The 19,807-nt window shown below is 39.0% G+C and overlaps 1 protein-coding gene across 4 annotated transcripts in view; it reads right to left on the reverse strand.

Moving 5' to 3' along the window:
- Window positions 1–481: 481 nt before the first annotated feature.
- The window catches only part of LOC127583658 (cystathionine beta-synthase-like), a 59,543-nt gene continuing 40,217 nt past the window's right edge, over window positions 482–19,807 (reverse strand). For all 4 annotated transcript variants that reach the window (XM_052039865.1, XM_052039862.1, XM_052039863.1 and 1 more), the window contains exons 9-16: window positions 19,125–19,250; window positions 18,324–18,408; window positions 12,163–12,268; window positions 9,853–9,921; window positions 8,411–8,545; window positions 2,934–3,042; window positions 1,573–1,657; window positions 482–725 (exon numbers count right to left, since the gene is read on the reverse strand). In XM_052039865.1, the coding sequence (XP_051895825.1) occupies window positions 640–725; window positions 1,573–1,657; window positions 2,934–3,042; window positions 8,411–8,545; window positions 9,853–9,921; window positions 12,163–12,268; window positions 18,324–18,408; window positions 19,125–19,250 (801 nt within the window). In that variant the 3' untranslated portion in view covers window positions 482–639. The remainder of the gene's footprint in view (window positions 726–1,572; window positions 1,658–2,933; window positions 3,043–8,410; window positions 8,546–9,852; window positions 9,922–12,162; window positions 12,269–18,323; window positions 18,409–19,124; window positions 19,251–19,807) is intronic.

Below are 19,807 nucleotides of genomic sequence, written 5' to 3' on the forward strand. Positions count from 1 at the left end.
AGGTATGTAATGGTGGGAGGCAGTTACACTGAGCTAGTTATGGCCCCTGTTGTGGCTGACTAGTCACAGATTTCATTTCGCATCATAAGCTCCAGTTCTGTTTAGGTTATATTTAACGCATCTTCCCCCAGACCCCCTTCCCCCCACCTGCTGTTCTTTAATGTGTTGGGATTATGAGGCTGTGGGAAAGGGTTAAAGGAAGGAAGGAACTGAGGTAGGACAACAAACCAATGCACTTATATGACCACTTCTAATGCCATTCCTTGGCAACATTCAAGTACAGAATCTCAACCAATGATGATGGGTTGATTCATGCTAAAGCTTCATCACTGGAAATAAATCAAAGTAAACTTGGTGGCATTGACAAGGGCTGGAAGGTGTTCGAATAGATTCTTGTATGATTTGCAGATGTTTTACATTAGTTTCTTATTGCTGACCCAGATTTCAACAAGTTCTGAAATACTGAGATCTTGGGCTCACGAATGATGAGTGTGATTTATTGCAAGTTCTGAGGATGAAATAGTTACAATTATAGCATGAAAAAAAACCCATACAAGCTTCACTCAACTCCAAATAACTGAATTAATTGCAGTGGTTTGTCAGTTTCTTTAAATCTGTGGCTTGGTTTTCTTCTGTTGCTTAGGCCGTGATAAGGGTTATCAGATCCATAAATGTGAGAACACTGTGCACCACTTCACTCTTCTCACATTTACCATTGGTGTTATCTAAAACACAAAGAGGAGAAATTAAGGCTGCTTTGTAAAACCATTGAAATTCTATTGTCTCGCACAGTCCTGTCTACAGCTGACCTTGAATAGATTTGCTCTTGTTCCTTTGATGGATCTACCTTATAAAACATTCTAGCTCATGAGGGAAGCCTTGAATGCAGCGATCACTTGAGGATGCAATTCAAATCCTGCTCACCAAGGTAAAAGAACTAACTTTTATGTCCTTTCTGCTGTATCACTGCACTTAAAAGCCTTCTTTCTAAATATGTCCAGTATTTTTTGATGCATGATATATCACACATATAAGTAGGCATGCACTAAAGTAGATATGCAGCTTCATTTCAAAAACAAAAAACTTCTGGAAGTCAGAAATAAAAACAAAATGTAAAGAAATTCTCATCAGGCCAAGCTTATTTCCCAGTCCTATGAAAGGTTATTGACCTGAAACATTAACTCTGTCACTCTCCAGCTTCTGCTTACCTGCTCAGTAGGTCCAGCATTTTCTGTCACTATGAATTAATTTATTTGTCTTTTAATCCCCATAGATAAGAGTGATGCACCAGTGCATCAGCATGAGTTTGTTGCACTTTATTTGTGTAAATTCATTTTATAGGTCCATGATCATTGGAACAAGTGAAGGTTAATAAGCTTTAAGTTTGGCAGAAACAAAGTGCTCTTCTGAAATAAATTTGCTGCCTAATTTCAAGAACAGAATGAAATGATGGCCATGGTAGTTTATCCATTTGTCTGAATTTCATAAAACCTAGACCTTCAAGGAAACGGTTATGTAATGTTTCCTGTAGTTGCATTTGGAAACAAGACAATGAAACCAACCATGACTTACTCTGAATTTGTTCATCGACAATTAACACAAAGTGATTCAGTGCCAAAACTTGAGAGATTTTTCCAAGGGTGTCATTTAAATTCACCTATTGAGAAAGGAAAATAACTTGATAAAGGGACTATGTGTCACCATATCTTGTTAGAATCTAACATTATTGATAAATACTTAGTATCAAAATTAAAATAAAGAAAATCTTTCAATGCATCTTGTGGCTACACTTCTGCTCACGAAAGTCCTCACAGACTGAGCCATTATATTGACCCACTGAGTAAGATTTAAATGAAATCGGGAACACTCACACTTTTACCCTGTTGATAAAAGCACTATGCGAGATTGATATGACTTGAAATTTAGCTGCATAAATTGGAAGAAAAGGGAAATTTCAGAAGAAGGATGGACTTCTGATTTTCTTGGCTAAAATGAACTAGTAAGTAAACATCTCTGGCTATTTGACTAACTTCAAGTAGCCAGAGAAATAAAATACATAATAAAAATAACCAAATTATGTTATTCACATGTACTTTCTTAGTCAGTAGGCAAGCCATCTTATTAACTTCTGTAACTTATGTGGTCATATTACAGTTCCACACTGTAAATTAGTGGCAGCTTAAGTATGAAGAGAGATTTATTGATTGAATCTTAGCACACCAGTCCTTATTCAGTGACAGCCCCCCCTTATGTTATAGTGTCAAGGGCACAATTAGGAGTACAATTCCAAGGAAAGAAATATAACTAAGCTTTCTAAAATATTTTAAAAGTAGGCACGAAATAGTAGAATCTTCAGAGGCCTGGATCCATCCCTAAACCCTGTTTATATACACCACCTGGTGGTATAATATAGAAATTATTTAAAAACACAGGCATAATAATGATGCACAGAGTTCTGTATTAACATTTGAAGCACAAAGGTGCTGGATCCACATCACAATGTCCCATCCAGTGCAGCAACATTGGAGAATCTCTTGATCCTCCACACTCAATGATTTGTCTGTGTAAAACTATTTTAAAAATGCACATAACTGCCCAGATATATTGATGTAATCTCATTAATTGCCTAAATTTACCTTAATGCACATAAATAAAGAGAACATCTTATACCAAGGTTTGTCTAAATTAATCTTTCAATCAAAAGTTATTTTCAATGAAGAAAGTTAACTTAATTCCACATTAAATTTTTAAGATGCTCTGGTCTTTTCAGATGTCAGGATTCACATCCTAATTTCCTTTCCTAAATTTAATCAGGGATAGGTATATCATCATGAAAAAAGGTTAATAATTATTTTTGAAGATGTATAGGTTTCTTGAATATAATTAAAGTCAAGCTTACAGAATGCTCGTAGTATATAAGGAAAGTGTCCTACCTTATTGAACTGTTTGTAAATAACTTTAGTCACAGGGTCAGAGAGCTGCAGTTTCCCATCATTAACTAATGATTCAATGTTTCCTAGTGTGACTACACCTTGTATCATGCTGCATATAAATTAAAAATAATAATTATTTAATTACATGTCAAAATACCATGGTAATTTGTTTGCATGCTTGTGTTTCAGCAATAATCAAACCTTATAGGTTCACACTTCAGAACTGAAATTATTATGGGGGCAAAGGAAGTTTCAAATTGTGCCTCACCTGCTTTGTGGATGGAATTAGAAATTTGGAACTGGCAAAACATCAAGTAATCAAAGTCAGTGCATTGGAAGTACCTGCACTTTCACCAAATGGGTAAGTGTGACATGTCACAAAAACATGGAATCATATAATCATTACAGGATGGAGGAATTCAGCCCTGGAGCCATTCTAGAATTTATTTTGCCCCCATTCTGGGGATTTCACATCCTTCCTAAACTGTGGTGGCCAGAATTCCAATACTCTAGTTGTAACCCAGTCAGCGTTTTGTAAAGGTTCAATGTGAGCTCTGTGTTTGTGAACTGTTTGTTCTACTTATGAAGCCCAAGGGTTCATATGCTTTATTAGCTGCTTCCTCAGACGTTGATGCACATATGTCCCCATGTACTTCTGCCAGGGCATTCTTTCTAGTATTGGACCGTTCACTCCGTATCACCTCTCCTTATTCTTACCAGCAAACTTATCAGTTCACGCTTCTCTGCATTACATATAATCTGCCATACGGCTGCCCATTTCACCAGCCTTTCCACCTGCTACTTCCATTCTCACTGTTTCACTGTTTTCTCTAGGCTTGTGGCAACAGGAAATCTGGGAATTTTATCTTACCTTCCTGTATCTAGATCATAAATATACTGTATTTTTCAAAAGTGCTCCACAGCACTGGGTCCCAAGGAATACCACTGTCAACATCCTGTACTCTGAAAAGCAACACTTTAGCAGGTCTGAATTTCAAAAAAGACTGCACATGCTGGAAATCTGAAATAAAAAGAACAGAAAATTCTGAAAGCACTCAGCAGGTCAGGCAGCATCTGTGGAGAGAGAAACAGAGTTAAAATTTCAGCTCCAAGATCCTTCATCACAATCTTGGACCTGAAATGTTAACTCCACTTCTCTTTTCACTGATGCTGCCTGACCTTCAAAGTGTTTCCAGCATTTTTGTTTTCATTTCAATTTAGCAGGTCTTTCTCCTCTTATGACAATATCTTATCCCTGCTGTCATAGCACTTTTCTTCTGTGTATCTTGGACATTCAGAAAACCACATTACTCACAACAACCCACTCCATTAGCTCATGAAGAAACTCAGCCAGGTTTGTCAACTGAAATTTGCTTTAAACAAAATTATGTCTCTCACTTACCATTTCTGACTTCTCTAAATGATGATTATATTTTTTTCCTGAATATTGTTCTAAAAGCTCCCAATCCATTAAGAATAAACTTGGCCAATTTATCCTCACACCTCTTTTTGAACAGTTTCTATTCTCCGGTTCTTTGACACCACTCCTTTATCCAAGGAGGAATGGAAGTTGCCACAAGATCCCTTACAACATCCATGCCTACTTCTATCTGCAAGCCAGATGCATCCCATGTGGACTGGATAATGTATAATGTTTTAACATAACCACTCTTTCCCTGCATCCATACCTCCTTTAACCAAAAGCCTTTTCCTCAGCATAGACAGAGGAGTCCTCGTTGAGTGTTTAAACCATGTCCTTAATCTCAATGATTAGATCATCTTTTGATCATTATCAACCCTATCCCTCCTTTGCCCATGTGCATAATATTGACTTGCCCATATATGTTGGCAGTCTATTTTTATTTTCTTGTGTTGCCCAGTTCATTTCCTTTCCCACTTCCCCTCTGAACTTATTATATTCAATATGGTGCTCCCTTGAATTATCAACATAATCAACATTTACAGTATTTTTTTCTCCTTCATCTCTATCTCTCATGCTTTCATTACTTTGGGAACTTCTGATTTATCCACCTTTCCCCTTTGCATACACTAATACATTATCTGAGCTCTCTCCTCTTTAAAGGCTGTCCACTGTCCTATTATAGATTCATGTAATATTTTGTGCAGTCATTGAATGGATGTCCAGGACAAATCTTGTATTTCTCATCAGAGTCAGAATTCAGCTTCAATCTCAATTGTTTTTTCATATTTTAAATATTCAAAACAGATTTTCCTTCTGTTCTACAAACTATATCGTTGTACACAAGCTACAAAGAAGATATACAAATTCATTATATCTCCAGTTGTAAATAGCTTGGAGCAGTGAAAAATAATAGGAAAAACAGTTTGTTAATTCTACAGGAATACAGAATTTTCCCAGACACATTTTAAGCAATATCACTGAGCTATTTTATCATCTGCATATCATATTTCCAATTATCCACAAAATAACAAAAAATAGATATAGCACATTACAATATTTGTCTTTAGTCTTTAAATAAGAAGTTCTGCATCATAATTTCAAAAAGTTCAAAGAAATAAGAGCAATCACTTAATGTAAGAAACATGCATCTACTTTTAAATGACCATGCCAAACAGACATAGAAGGCAGTAATGCCTTATATCTAGAGGCTGAACTGCAAACTCTAACTTCATTTCATAAACCTTGAATCTTGTTTTGAGTATTTATCATTTATTAGTGAAGGGAATGCATTATCAAGTGGTGACACACTTTGATGGGAATTGGTTCATCCACTGATTCAGTTTGACCAAAAAACAAGTAGTATTTATAATAAATACAATAATAATCATAGGATTGTCAACCATTCTACTGCTTTTCTTCTGAAAGACATTTAAAAATATGTTTATACATATGTGTTTAAAATGATTACATATAGCAATAAAGAACTGAAAGAGAAATTTTATTTGAATTCTATAATTCACTTTGAATATCCTTGGCTAGAGCTTGTGTGAGGGATCATGCTAAGTTGAAATACTCCATTATTGGCTGGTATGCCTTCAGCTCTGGAATTCCTTCCTTGATTCTTTCCAGTTCTCCATTTCTCTTTCTTCCTTTTTTAAATCTCTTCAACCAAGTTTTGGTTGCCTGTCCTATTATTTCCCAATGTAACTTGGTAAATTTTGTTTCTCAACATCCCTTTGAAGTGCATCAGGAGGATTTGCATATTGGCCCGTATTCTCCATTCTACTTTGCGGATGTAATAACAAATGTCAATTAAGGGGAAACAATAGCATTTGAATTTATAGAAGGTATTTGATAAGTTGCCATTTAAAAGTTTGCTGCACAAGATGGGAATCTATGGAATTGTAGTGATATAATGGCATGAGCAGGGAAGTGGCTAACTGAGAGAAAACATAGAAATGGGGAAAAATGGATCATTTTTGGATTGGCAATCAGTAACTAATGCAGTCCCAAAGGGGTCAGTGCTAGGGCCTTTACAATTTATAATCTTTATGAATGACTTGAATGCGGGGGCTGAATGTACTATCGCCAACTTTGCTGATTACACAAAGATATATGGATTAGCCAATTAGGAGGAGGACACAAAAGCTTGCAAAGGAATACAGATAGATTAAGTGAGTGGGCAAGAAGTTAGCAGATGGAGTATAATGTGAGAAAATGTAAAGTTATCCATTTTGGAATGAATAATGAGGAGGCAAATTATTATTTAAATAGATTGGGACTGCAACATTTTGGAGTACAGAAGACCTGGAGGGGTGCGGGGTTGTATCCTGATACATGAAACGTAAATATTTAGCATGCAGTTACAGCAGTAACTAGGAAGGCAAATAGAATATTGAACAGAACACTGGAAGAACTCAACGGGTCAGGCAGCATCTGTGGAGGCAAAAGATGCAAGTTTGAGACCCTGCATCAGGACTGAGAGGGAAGAGGGAAGATTGCCAGTATATAGCAGTGTAAGAGAAGCAGTAACTATCCCCTCCTGATCTGGGTTCTGCCATCACCCACTCGCCTCTATCCCACAACACCCTACCCCCTCCCTTGTACTGCTAAATACTGGCAATCTTTCCTCTTTCCTTTCAGCCCTCACGCAAATGTTGATTTGCATCTTTTGCCTTCACAGATGCTGCTTGTCCTGTTGAGTTCTTCCAGTGTTCTGTTTTTTGTGAAAATCACTACGATGCTGGAGGAACACAGCAGGCTAGGTAGCATCCGTGGAGAAAAGCAGGCGGTCAACGTTTCAGGTCAGGACCCTTCTGCAGGATTGAAGATAGGAGCCCAATATATAGGAGGGAAAAGCATCTGCTCCTGTGATGAGGCTTTCCACTCCAGGACATCCAAGATGTCCAACTTCTTTTCTAACTGTGGCTTCTCCCCGACTGTGGTCGAGAGAGCTCACACCCATATCTCTGCCATTTCCTGCACCTCTGCTCTCACCCTCACCCCTCCCAGACCCAACAAGGATAGGGTCCTCCTTATCTTCACATTACTTCCTACCAGCCTATGTGTCCAACACGTCATTCTCCGCCACTTCTGCCGTCTCCAACAGGACCCCACTACCAAGTGTATCTTCCCCTCGCCACCCCGTTCTGCCACTTTTCCATCCTATATATTGCACTTCCCCTTTTCCTATCTTCAGTCCTGAAGAAGGGTTCTGACCCGAAATGTTGACTGCCTGCTTTTCTCCATGGATGCTGCCTGGCCTGCTGAGTTCCTCCAGCATCATCGTGTTTTTCATCTAGATTCTAGCATCTGCAGTCTTTTGTTTTGCTTCTGTTTTTTGTTCCAGATTTCAGCATCTGCTGTCTCTTTTGTCTTCAAAATGGATGTTTGATCTTTAAACAAGGACTACAGAGTATAAAAGTAGAGAAGTTTTGATGTAACTATGTGGAGTTGGTGATTCTACACCTGGTGTACTGTATACAGGATTGAACTCCAATTTTATCAAGAGAAGATTCATTAGGTTCAGTCCTGGGTTGAAGAGTTTGATGTATGAAGAAAGTTTGAGCAGGTTGGTCCTGTACTCATTGGAGTTTAGGAGAATGAGAGGTGATCTTATTGAGGGCAATTGGCAGGGTGGATTCTGAGAGATTATTCTGGTAGGGATATCTACAACTAGGAGTCAGAGTTTCAGATGAAGGGTCTTTTTTTCATTTCAGATGGAGAAGAGGAGGAATTCTTTTCTTTTAGAGAATCATGAAATGCTCTAATCCAGTCTATTCAAGGTGGAGATCAGCAGAAATTTGAGCTATGAGGGAGTCTAGGGGTATGGAAAGAGAGCAGGAAAGTAATGTCAAGCCCAAAATTAGACCAGCCATCTTCTTATGGAATGGTAGAACAGACTGGAAGGGCTAATTGGCCCACTCTTGCTCCCATTTCTTATGTTCTTCTAAGTTGTTGTTATTGTTGAATGTACTGAGTGATGTGGTTAATTATTCCTTACTTGATAATTGCTACTTTCACCATATTAATATTTGAAACAAGGCATACTTACCCACTGGGGTCAATAACCACTGCATTGGCCAAACTCTTTACTTTAAGAATCTGGGTAACGTCCTCGCAGGAGATGGTGGAAGGTACTATCTGAACTATGGGAAGCTTCAACTGATTTATTGGTGTATCCCACCAACTGCAAAAGATAAAAGAAAATGCAAGTAATTTGTCCAAAGATGAGAATAAATACCTCCTGCCTCCTTAAACTCATTATTCTTGTGATTCTCTGGTGCTTGTTAAAATTTTCCATTGTGTCATAAATATGAAACTTCAGAGCTTTTCCAACACCCAAATATGACTCCCATTTCCAAAATTTAGCCTCTGTTGCTATTCATGATATTCTGACGGTCACACCAGTGCAATACACATCAGGAATCCCCAGGTATATCTAACAAAGCCTCCCCTCTTTTATTCAGACTCACCTTTTTAATAATTTCTGTATAATTTCAACATGGTGGTTTTGCTTTCTAAGGACCATTCCATGTAAATAAAGAAAGTAGGAGCAGCATCCAACCACATTGTCCTCCTGCCTGCACCACTATTCAATAGGATCATGGCTGATCTGATCTTGTCCTCAGCTCCACTTTTCTCCAGCTTCCCTATTACCCATGATCCTCCTATAGCCCAAATGTCTGTCCAACTTGGCCTTGAATGTCAAGGATTGAGCCTCTATACTCTAAGAAGATAATTCCAAAGTTTCACAACCTTCTGATCATGAAAGCAGAACACCAGTGACTCTACTTCATAAGGAGTTTGAGGAGATCTGGTATATCTCCAAAGTCTCATGCAAATTTCTACAGATGTACGGTGGAGAGCATTCTGACTGGTTGCATCACCGCCTGGTATGGAGGCTCCAATGCACAGGATTGAAAGAGGCTCCAAAGGGTTGTAGTCTCAGCCAGCTCCATCACGGACACAACCCTCCCCACCATCAAGGACATCTTCAAGAGGCGGTACCTCAAGAAAGTGGCATCCATCATTCAGGACCCTTACCGTCCGGGACATACCGTTTTCTCATTACTACCATTGGGGAGGAGGTACAGGAGCCTGAAGACCCACACTCAACATTTCAGGAACAGCTTCTTCCCCTCCATCATCAGATTTCTGAATGGCCCATGAACCCATGAACACTACCTCGTTATTCCTCTTTTGCACTATTTATTTATTTTTGTAACTTATCGTAATTTTTATGTCTTGCACTGCACTGCTGCCACAAAACAACAAATTTCACAACATACGTCAGTGATAATAAACCTGATTCTGATTCTGATTCTGATTCTGATTCTGAATAAACTCCTCCACATCTCTGTTATATAGGGGTGAGTCCTTATTCTGAAGCTATACTCTCTAGTTCTGGATTTCCTGCACAAGAATCTACATTGATCTCTTTCTTTACACAGAATATTTTTATTACTAAGATCTCATAAAACTTTGATGCTGTACCTTTTTTGGTCATTGACCACATGCAGAAACCCTTTCTGTTCCATCCAACTGTCGCTGAGAAATTTTGACCTATATGAGAGTAATTTAAAGATTAAGCAAATGTTCAGTTGAAGTACAAAAGTTCAAATGTTTAGAAATTTTCAATCCTAGGTGTTTATATTGGTTCACACAATGGACTGTTATCTAAAATCTTCCTGAAACTTCAATTGGTCTAATTTTTAATGTTAATATTTTGGTCAATCCTTATAACTTTTCCATCATTCAACACTTGAGCCAGTGTTCGAGGCCGACACAGAAACACCATTGGATTACTGCCCCCTCTATCCATTAACATGCAGCAAAGTATGAACTAACCATTGGTGGTTCCTCATGTTGACTCACTGGTAAATATTACTTTGCTCCAAAATGATGAGGCACTGGGTGAGGGCGTAGTGTTGAGCAATATGATGTCATCACATGAGAGAACCTGAATATACAAAGTGACTGGAAGGAAGCAGCTGACTACGTGCTGCCTCAAGGCTTTGCTGGCTGTCAAAGATGAAGACTTTGAATGTTCATGACATTGAGATCATTCAAAACTATCAAATATTGATTAACAATGCTTTAAAATTATTAATTTTTTTTAAAAAGATGAATGACTAAGAATTGAATCCCATTTAATTTTGTTAAGCTAAAACATATCTGTGTTCAGCAATAACATTCAATTGGGGCAAAAAAAATTGTGCAATTAACTTTATTCCAGTCAGTATTATTTGGGTAGTTTACACTCAGAAACAAACCCGAAAATGGGAATTGCTAGATTTTCAACAGGACTTCACCTCTTTCACGGATCTCCCAATATTTTCCAGAGGTGAAGTGAAAGTGACTGCACTTGAAATCAAGGCATCATTTGATACAATGTGACACAACAGTACCTTGGTAAAACATCAAAGGGAAAATGCTCCAGTGGTTAGAATAACGTACACAAAAGTGCTGGAGGAACTCAGCAGGTCAGGTAGCATCTATGGAGGGAAATAAACAGTTGACGTTTTGGGTCGAGACCCTACATCAGGACTGGAAGGGAAGTGGGCAGAAGCCAGAATAAGAAGGTCGGGGAGGAGCACAGGCTGGCAGGTGATAGGCAAGAGGGGGAAGATGCAAGAAGCTGAGAGGTGATAGGTAGAAGAGGCAAAGGGCTGAAGAAGGAATCCGGTAGGAGAAGGCAGTGGACTATGGAATAAAGGGAAGGATGTGAGGAATAGATGGGCAGGTCATGATGGCAGGGAGAGGGGAAAGAGAAGGGGTGAGGGGGCCACAGGAATGAGGGAAGACAAAGGGGAGGGGAGGAAGGAGAAAATAAGAAAAAAAAAGGGGTAGAGAAGAAGAGGGGAGGGGTTACCGAAAGTTAGAGAAATCCATGTCCCTTGCACAAAGGAAAGTGTTTGTAGTTGTTGGAGATCAAACATCCCAGATCCATGACATCACTGCAGGAGTTTCTCAGGGGCATGTCCTAGACCTAATCATTGTCAGCCATTGACATCATAAGGCCAGCAGCGATGATGTTTGCTAATGATTGGGCAATTTCAATTCCATTCTCAGCTCAACAGTAAATGAGGTGGTCTATACCTGTACACACCAATCCTAGTCAATACTCAAAATTCTCCGAAAAGTGGCAAGCAACATTTGCAACACCAAAGTGCCAGGCAATGAGCATGTCCAACATAATACACAAGGGTTAAGGATGGTATTGTGAAAAGGGTCACTAGTTTGCGATAGAGAATTTCCTTCTGTAGACCCTCTGTCAGGAAATCTCTTATATACCACTCAAAAGAATCAGCGAATATTAGTCAATTTCTCAACTGAAATGAAACAATTAAAAACATCAAAGATAACTTCGGGCATCAAGAAAATGCAAGTTATTTATAATTATCTTTTTCCCTCTGAGAATTTCCTCTCCATTCATATGAAGGGACATGCAGTTCTGGTGCCAGGTTCAGTAGACAGATCCCCTGGCCTAACTGCTGAGGAATTGAACAAGTTTGTTCTCCACTATGAGAATCCATATCATTGAGGAAGAGCAACCAAGAATTCAATGGGAGCTCAGCATCTGCATTCTGAACTTCCTGGCATTTTCAAATACAATGCCTTGGAACCACTGGCGTTTTCCAGGAAGTCCTAGCCCATTAAATACCTCCAAAATCCCACAGCAGGGCTAGCATCAATGGAAATCTATGGTGTGCCCTACAACAACCAGGGACTTTAAGTAAAGGGCAGGTATATTACAATTGTCAGACAGGTCAATGTGAGGAGTAAATAACTTTAATGACTTGCATGTAATTCCGGATGGTGTCTGGGAGTATCACAACACAGCGTTGCCCTTTCTTCAGGTCTTTTGCCACTGCAACAGCTGCACACATCGCACTACCGGAACTCCCCCCTACACAGCAAGAAAGATGGAAACTAAGAGTTACTCATTGTCTTGTGTTAATCATACATTGACTCCAATTACACTTGGGTAAAGTATTGACATGAAAAACACTCTAACACTGGAGGAACTCAGCAGACCAGGCAGCATCCTTGGAGTAAAGTAGGTGGTCAATGTTTCGGGTCAGGACCCTTCTTCAGGACTGAAGACAGGAAAAGGGGAAGCCCGATATATAGGAGGTAAAAACATAGAAGTGATAGGTGGACAAAAGAGGGGAGGCGGGGTGGGCACAAGGTGGTGATAGGTAGATGCAGGTAAGAGACAGTGAAAGGCAGGTGCGGGGGAGGAGGGGAGAGCAGATCCACTGGGGGATGGGTCAAAGGTAAGGAGAGAGAGGAAAAAAAGGGGAGAAAAAAGAGGTTAGGAAAAGGAAGAAGAGAAGAAGCATGGTGGGGGGGGGGGGGTGGGGGTGTGGGGAAGGGGGGATTACTTAAAGTAGGAGAACTCAACGTTCATGCCATTAGACTGCAAGGTTCCAAGATGGAAAATGAGATGTTGTTCCTTCAGTTTGTGCTTGGAATTCTCCTGGCAGTGGAGAAGGCTGAGGACTGACATATCAGTGATAGTGTGGGAGGGGGAGTTGAAGTGACTGGCAATGGAGAGATGCAGATCATGGTTACAGAAGGATTCCAGTATCTGCAGTCCTGTGTTTCTAGAGTATTGACATGTTATTCAACTCAATCCAGCATTGTGCTGCAGTGTATCCTGTTTTTTTTTGCAAGGCAGCATTCAAGTGATTCTTGTTTAATTTTGTCAAAGGAGGGTTGGGGTCCAAAGTTTAGCAGTAGAGTGGGAATGGGCTCAGGATGTTGTCCAACATTTGAGACAATGTGCTGGGCAGAACAGGTAAACAAGAAAATTCAAGCATTCCTCATTTGTGTAGTCAAAGGCAGAAGTCCTGAATTTACTTGGCAACGATTCGTGCCACATATCTCAAAAGACTCCTCCATTAGACTGCCCGATCTTGCCGAGTTTCCCTGGCATTTACGCTGGCGTATCAGTTCATCATTTCTGCACCTGATTAGACCAGGTACAGGACCCACAACCCCATGATTTCAATGGGGAAGTCAAGATGGTGGGGTCTGGGGGATGGGCAAGAAGATGAGGTTACTGAGTTAGTTCTGTTCCTCTGGCCGATTTTATTGTATAAATATATATTTATTTGCATTAAAATGTGGTAATTTTATTTTAACTCTTCATTCCATTATTGATAGCTTTCATAACTTCCTGAATGTCTCTGATATTCAGAAACAGTTAAAACCTCTCACTGTTTTAATGGTCTACCATTTGATGACATTTATTGGGTTGAAACTAATGGAGCTAAACTTGTGGGCTGGTGGCAGAATGTGAAGTAAATGGTTTTGGAACTGAAATGCAAAGTCCTGGGGAAAGGATATGGCTTGAGTTGGGGGAAGGTGAGCCATGGTGACCCCCAAGAGTCAGTGCTAGGAAGACATATTATTGACTTGAATTTGGCTGTACTGAAGACAATTTCAGTATTTGAAGACAAAACAATAAGTGGAATAGAATGAATGGTGAGAAGGAAAATAATAGACTTCAAGGGATCATGGACAAGTTGTTGGAATGGATGGAGACCTGGCAAATTGAATTTAATATGGAAAATTGTAAAGTACTATTCTTTGTTAGGAAGGGTATGATTCTAAAATGAGGTACAGGAATAGAGAGTCCTGGGTGTATATGTACATAAATTTTTCGAGGTGAATACAGAATGAGAAACCATTTAAAAAATTTAGGTTTCTGGACCTCATAAACCAAGGATGTTATGATGAACCATTACAAAGATACAAATAAACAAATACAGGCCATCTCCATGTAACGAAGAGGTTCCGTTTTTATGGACGATTTTTAAGTCAATTTTGTCCACAAGTTGGAAAATACAAAAATCACTTGATATGATAACCATACCTCCACAGTATTATAATGAATGGCATCAAAAGCACACAAAACTGATAAGAAAGAACAATTACTGAAAGTGGAGAGAGTTCTGTTATTCTTAAGAATGAACGTATCTATGAACATCAGACTTTTGAATTTAATAATATTATGGGAGCTTGTTTGAATGTGGGGATGTCCATAGGTCAGGTGTTCTTAACCCAGGGAAGGCCTGTAAGGATTGGAAGACCACATGGCCCCTCAAGCCTCCTCCACTCTTCTACAAAGTCATGACTGACCTGATTCTAACCTGAACAGCACATTCTTGCCTACACCTTCTATAATGAAGAATCTAACTCAGCCTTTAAAATTCCATCATCCTTTGAGGAAAAGAGTTCCAAAGATGCACAGCTTAGTGAATAAAGTTCACATCATCTCTTTTATAAATGGTCATCCCCTGTTCTTAAACAATGAATCCTACTTCTAGATTCTCTCCATACTCACCCTATCAAGACTGCTCGGGCTCTTAAACATTTCAGTTAAGTCACACTTCTAAGATTCACTGAAGGCAAGGCCAGTCTGTCTAACATTTCTTCATAAGACAACCTGTCCATTCCAGGTATCAGTCCTGTAAATCTTCTCTGAACTGCTTCCAATGTAGTTACATCCTTCCTTAAATCATTGCACACTCTCCTCCGAGATGTGGTGTCACCAGACCTTCATATAAATGAACTATAACTACCCTACTTTTGTATTTACTTCCCCAAGCAATAAACAATATTATTTTGCTAGCTTTCTTAACTACATGTTGAACCTGGATTCAAACCTTTTGTGAATTGTGTACTTGGACACCCAGATCTCTGCATCTCAGAGCTCTGAAAGCCCACACCATTCAGATAAAATACATTTTTTTAAATTTTCCTGCAAAATTAGACAGTCTCACATCATACCCCATCTGTCAGATCTTTGCCCGTTCAATTAACCCATCTATGCTTCTGTGTAGCCTCTTCTATGTCTTCTTTGCAATTTACTTTCCCACCTATATACAAGTCATCAGCAAATTTATTAACTATAGCTTTGGTGCCTTCATCTAAGTCACTTATACAAATTTTCCATTCACAGCAATATGTTCCCTCCTACACAAGATTTTTTTTCTCTCTGCATAAACTTTGATGTGACACCTTTGCAAATGCCGTCTGGAAAATCTGGTATTCCCCTTTATCCACGAATATATATGCAAAGTGGGGCTTATTTGCAAGACAGCAAATTCACCACTTAGATGTGGATCCTCAAAGATATTGTTGCAAATGAAACATCTGTGAGACATTGAGAAGCAGGCAAGCCACATGATTCTGCCATCCAATAGAATCATAATATAAATGCATAAACATGTTCAGAGAAAACAGCATGATCCACGTTTAAAAATGCATAAAAATACTGGAGTATTGCAGCCAGTTCTGGTAAACAAGCTTTAGAAAAGGCATGAATATTGGTATGCCATCTACAGCTACATCCACAAACCAGCTACACCATTCTGTACCTTGACCACTTTCCCAATTAATCCCCAGATCCTCTGGTCCCCTTAGTCCAAAAATCTCTTGATTTTGGACTTGGATATACTTGTGACTGAGCATCCATAATGCTCTGAGGTTGAGAATTCCAAAGATTTATAACCATGTACAAAGAGATTTCTCCTCATCTCAGTCCAAAATCTGGAAACTTGTTGGTTCTAAGCAATCCAGCTGGATGAAACAGGTCTTTTGGAATCTACTCTGTCAATCCCTATCAGGAGCTACTTGTCTCAAAAATACCATGTTTTATTCTTCCAAAATCCATTGACTACAGGTCAAACTAGCAGATTCCCCTCATTAATCAACCACACCACCCAAGAATTTATCAAGCAAATCTCTGCTGTTCTGACTCAAAGACAAGTTCATTGTATATGGAGCCAATACAAAATCTAATAATCAAATGATCCATCAAAGTGTTGTATAACTTTGCAAGTTTTTCCGCATGAAATATTATCTGTTCCCCTTTCCACAAATCAGCCTGACCTACACAGTGTTGAGCCTTTTCATTTTTTTATCTACAATTTTCTAAATCTTACCAAGTTTCTCAATAATGGATTCAAGTATTTTGCCCACTACAAATGTCAGTCTAGCTAGTCTGTAATTCTCCATATTTTTCACTTCCTTCTCTAAATAATGGGTACATTTGCTAAATACTAATCTGCTGAAATTTTATAGAACATAGGACATTACAGCACAGTACAGGCCTTTGGCCCACGATGTTGTGCCAACATTTTATCCTGCTCTAAGATCCATCTAACCCTTCCCTTCCACATAGCCCTCCATTTTTCTATCATTCATGTGGCTATCTAAGAGCATCTTAAATGTCCCTAATGTATCTGTCTCCACTACCTCTGCTGGCAGTGCATTCCACGCACCCACCACTCTCTGTGTAAAAAAACTTACCTCTGACATCTCCCCTATACCTTCCTCCAATCACCTTACAATTATGCCCCCTCATGTTAGCCATTTTCGTCCTGAGAAAATGTCTCTGAATGTCCACTTGATCTATGCCTCTTATCATCTTGTACACCTCTATCAAGTCACCTCTCATCCTCCTTCTCTCCAAAGAGAAAAGCCATAGCTCACTCATCCTATCCTCATAAGACATGCTCTCCAATCCAGGCAACATCCTGGTAAATCTCCTCCACACCCTCTCTAAAGCTTCCACGTCCTTCCTATATGAGGCAACCAGAACTGAACACAATACTCCAAGTGTGGTCTAACCAGAGTTCTATAGAGCTGCAACATTACCTCGCGGCTCTTGAACTCAGTACCCTGACTAATGAAGGCCAACACCTCATACGCCTTCTTAACAACCCGATCAACCTGCACGGCAACCTTGAGGGATCTATGGACATGGACCCCAAGATCCTTCTGTTCCTCCACACTGCTAAGAGTCCTGCCATTAACCTTCTATTCTGCCTTCAAATTCGATCTTCCAAAGTGTATTACTTCACACTTTTCCGGGTTGAACTCCATTTGCCACTTCTCAGCCCAGCTCTGCATCCTATCAATGTCCTTTGGTAACCTTCAGCAAACTTCTACATTATCCACATCACTACCAACCTTCATGTCATCTGCAAACTTACTGACCCACCATTCGACATCCTCATCCAAGTCATTTATAAAAACCACAAAGAGCAGGAGTCCCAGAACAGATCCCTGTGGAATACCACTGGTCACCGACCTCCAGTCGGAATACGCTCTATCTACAACCACCCTCTGTGTTCTGAATCCACACAGCCAAGTTTCCCTGGATCCCATGTCTCCTGACTTTCTGAATGAGCCTTCCATGAGGAACCTTATCAAATGCCTTACTAAAATCCATGTACACCACATCCACTGCTTTACCTTCATCAATGTGCTTTGTCACATCCTCAAAGAATTCAGTCAGTCTTGTGAGGTATGACCTGCCCCTCACAAAGCCATGCTAACTGTCCCTAATCAGCCTATGCTTCTCTAAATGCCCATAAATCCTGTCATCATGGAAGATCATCATTAATATATCAGTTGTCTCTTCTGCCTTCTCCTTCAGAATACTGAGAAACAATCTTTCAGCAATAGACCATAAATCTGTCCAATTTTAATCCACTTACTTTCTTCAACACATGGTGATGTTAATTGCTTTAACTTCTCTCAGTCTCTGAACCCTTGTTTTCTCTCCCTTTTGCTGCATTTATTGTGTCTTCTGCATTTGTTCAATGTTTCAGCTACATTTTTACTTCCCGTTATTATTTCTCCTATTATTATATTAGTGGCACCCACTTTTACAATTAATAACATAAGTATCACTAGTAACTATCAAAGAACCATGATTAAAGTGGTGTGTGTAAGAGATTGCTCATCCACTCTCCCAGTTCTACTTAAGAATGATATCAGAAAATTCTTATTTGTCATGATACACCCATTACTAAAGAGTAGTAGATCCTATAATTCAATATTTTTCCCACTATTAGTTTGGAAAGGACACTGTTTGAAAGGTATCATGGAGATAAACACAAGAAAAAGAAAGTAATCTAAATATCATTTAAAACATCATTTACCACAAAGCAATCCTTCCTTTCTGATTAATTTCCGTGCCATTGCAAAAGATTCCTCATCATTAATCTTTATCCATTTGTCAATTACCTGATTGAGAAAGAATAATCTTGATACAATTGTGTAGGGTAGTTTTGCTTTGAACAATTAAGCAAAATATCAATTTCAACATTTTGTTAATTTTTCAGTCTAGTCAGAGAAATTGTCAATAATTATTTAATAAAACGCAAACATAAGCTATAATTCATTGTATCTTTAAAGACTATGATCTGCTCGGGCAGCTAATTGCTGCACATAGGATCCATTCCTACTTTTTCCAAACCACTCTGTTCCAATAAAACCCAGTTATTTTCTTAAAATAAGAAGGAAGTCCAGAGGGAGTACCACAGCCATTGCTGCATCTGCTATAAAGCAGAAGCAGATACTTTTCAACAGGTTCTGGATGACTGCTCATTTTTCCCTAGTCTGTGATAACAAATTATCTGCTGTCTGTTGGAAACAGACTCACTTTCCTGAGAGTCCCTTCCCATTTATATTTCATACCTCAACTGCTTTAACAGTCTGAGGCTTGAATCAGTGGTGGTATGTCAAACTGAAAGAATTCAAGCCATGCTGTGTCCCCATCTTATACTAGAAAAAAACCTCAAATTTACCATCAAATGAATTCAGCCAAAAATATTGTTTAAGTTAAACCAAGGTTCAGACTGAACCAACCTACATGTCACATTAACCTTTGATAAGAAAGTCGATGATGGAACTATATTAAGTTATAGAGATAATCATGGTTTTGAAATGCAAGTTCATACTTTTCTGTCCAATACTGCAGGTATAAAATTATGACCAATCCCTTCCACTTCATACGAAGTCACACTCGTTTGGTTTAGTTCTTTTGGTTCAGCCATACTTGAGCCTTCAGGGTCAACAGCAATGATCTAATAATGACAAACAAAAATTATTGCTTTTTCCAAATGTACATTCATCAGTTTTTGAATCTGTGAATAAAATTTAGATGTGATAATAACAGGTTGCTGGTAAGATAAAGAACTAGTTTTCTCCATCGTCACCATAAGACTGGATGAGTGAGGCTCTCAGACAGGCTTGCAGTTTTATTGTGCTTTGTCTTTCATTATTTTACCACATATTTTATACCAATGTTCTGCTGGGAATTTTTTGAAGTGTTTTCTTTAAGTTCACTATAATGCTGGAAAGCAGAGCTCTGATAGTGAATGTGAAATATGGAAACATTCATGCTTCACTGTCCCGTTAGCAAAGCAACAGGCCAGTCAAGTCCATATCAAGGCTATCAAACACAAGCTTCTTCTCTCCCTACTTCATTTAGCCCAGTCAGTATACTAAGATCTAGTTTCTTCTTAATGGCATTTAGTCTCCTCAATTGTTCCTTGGATTCAGAGATCCCTATTTGATAGAAAGGAATGTTCTCCTGATTCTCAGATGTGACAATCTTAGATTCGTGGATCTTAGTTTTGGG

This window comes from Pristis pectinata, chromosome 27, assembly GCF_009764475.1.
Source record: "Pristis pectinata isolate sPriPec2 chromosome 27, sPriPec2.1.pri, whole genome shotgun sequence".
In the NCBI taxonomy this organism is placed as follows: domain Eukaryota; kingdom Metazoa; phylum Chordata; class Chondrichthyes; order Rhinopristiformes; family Pristidae; genus Pristis; species Pristis pectinata.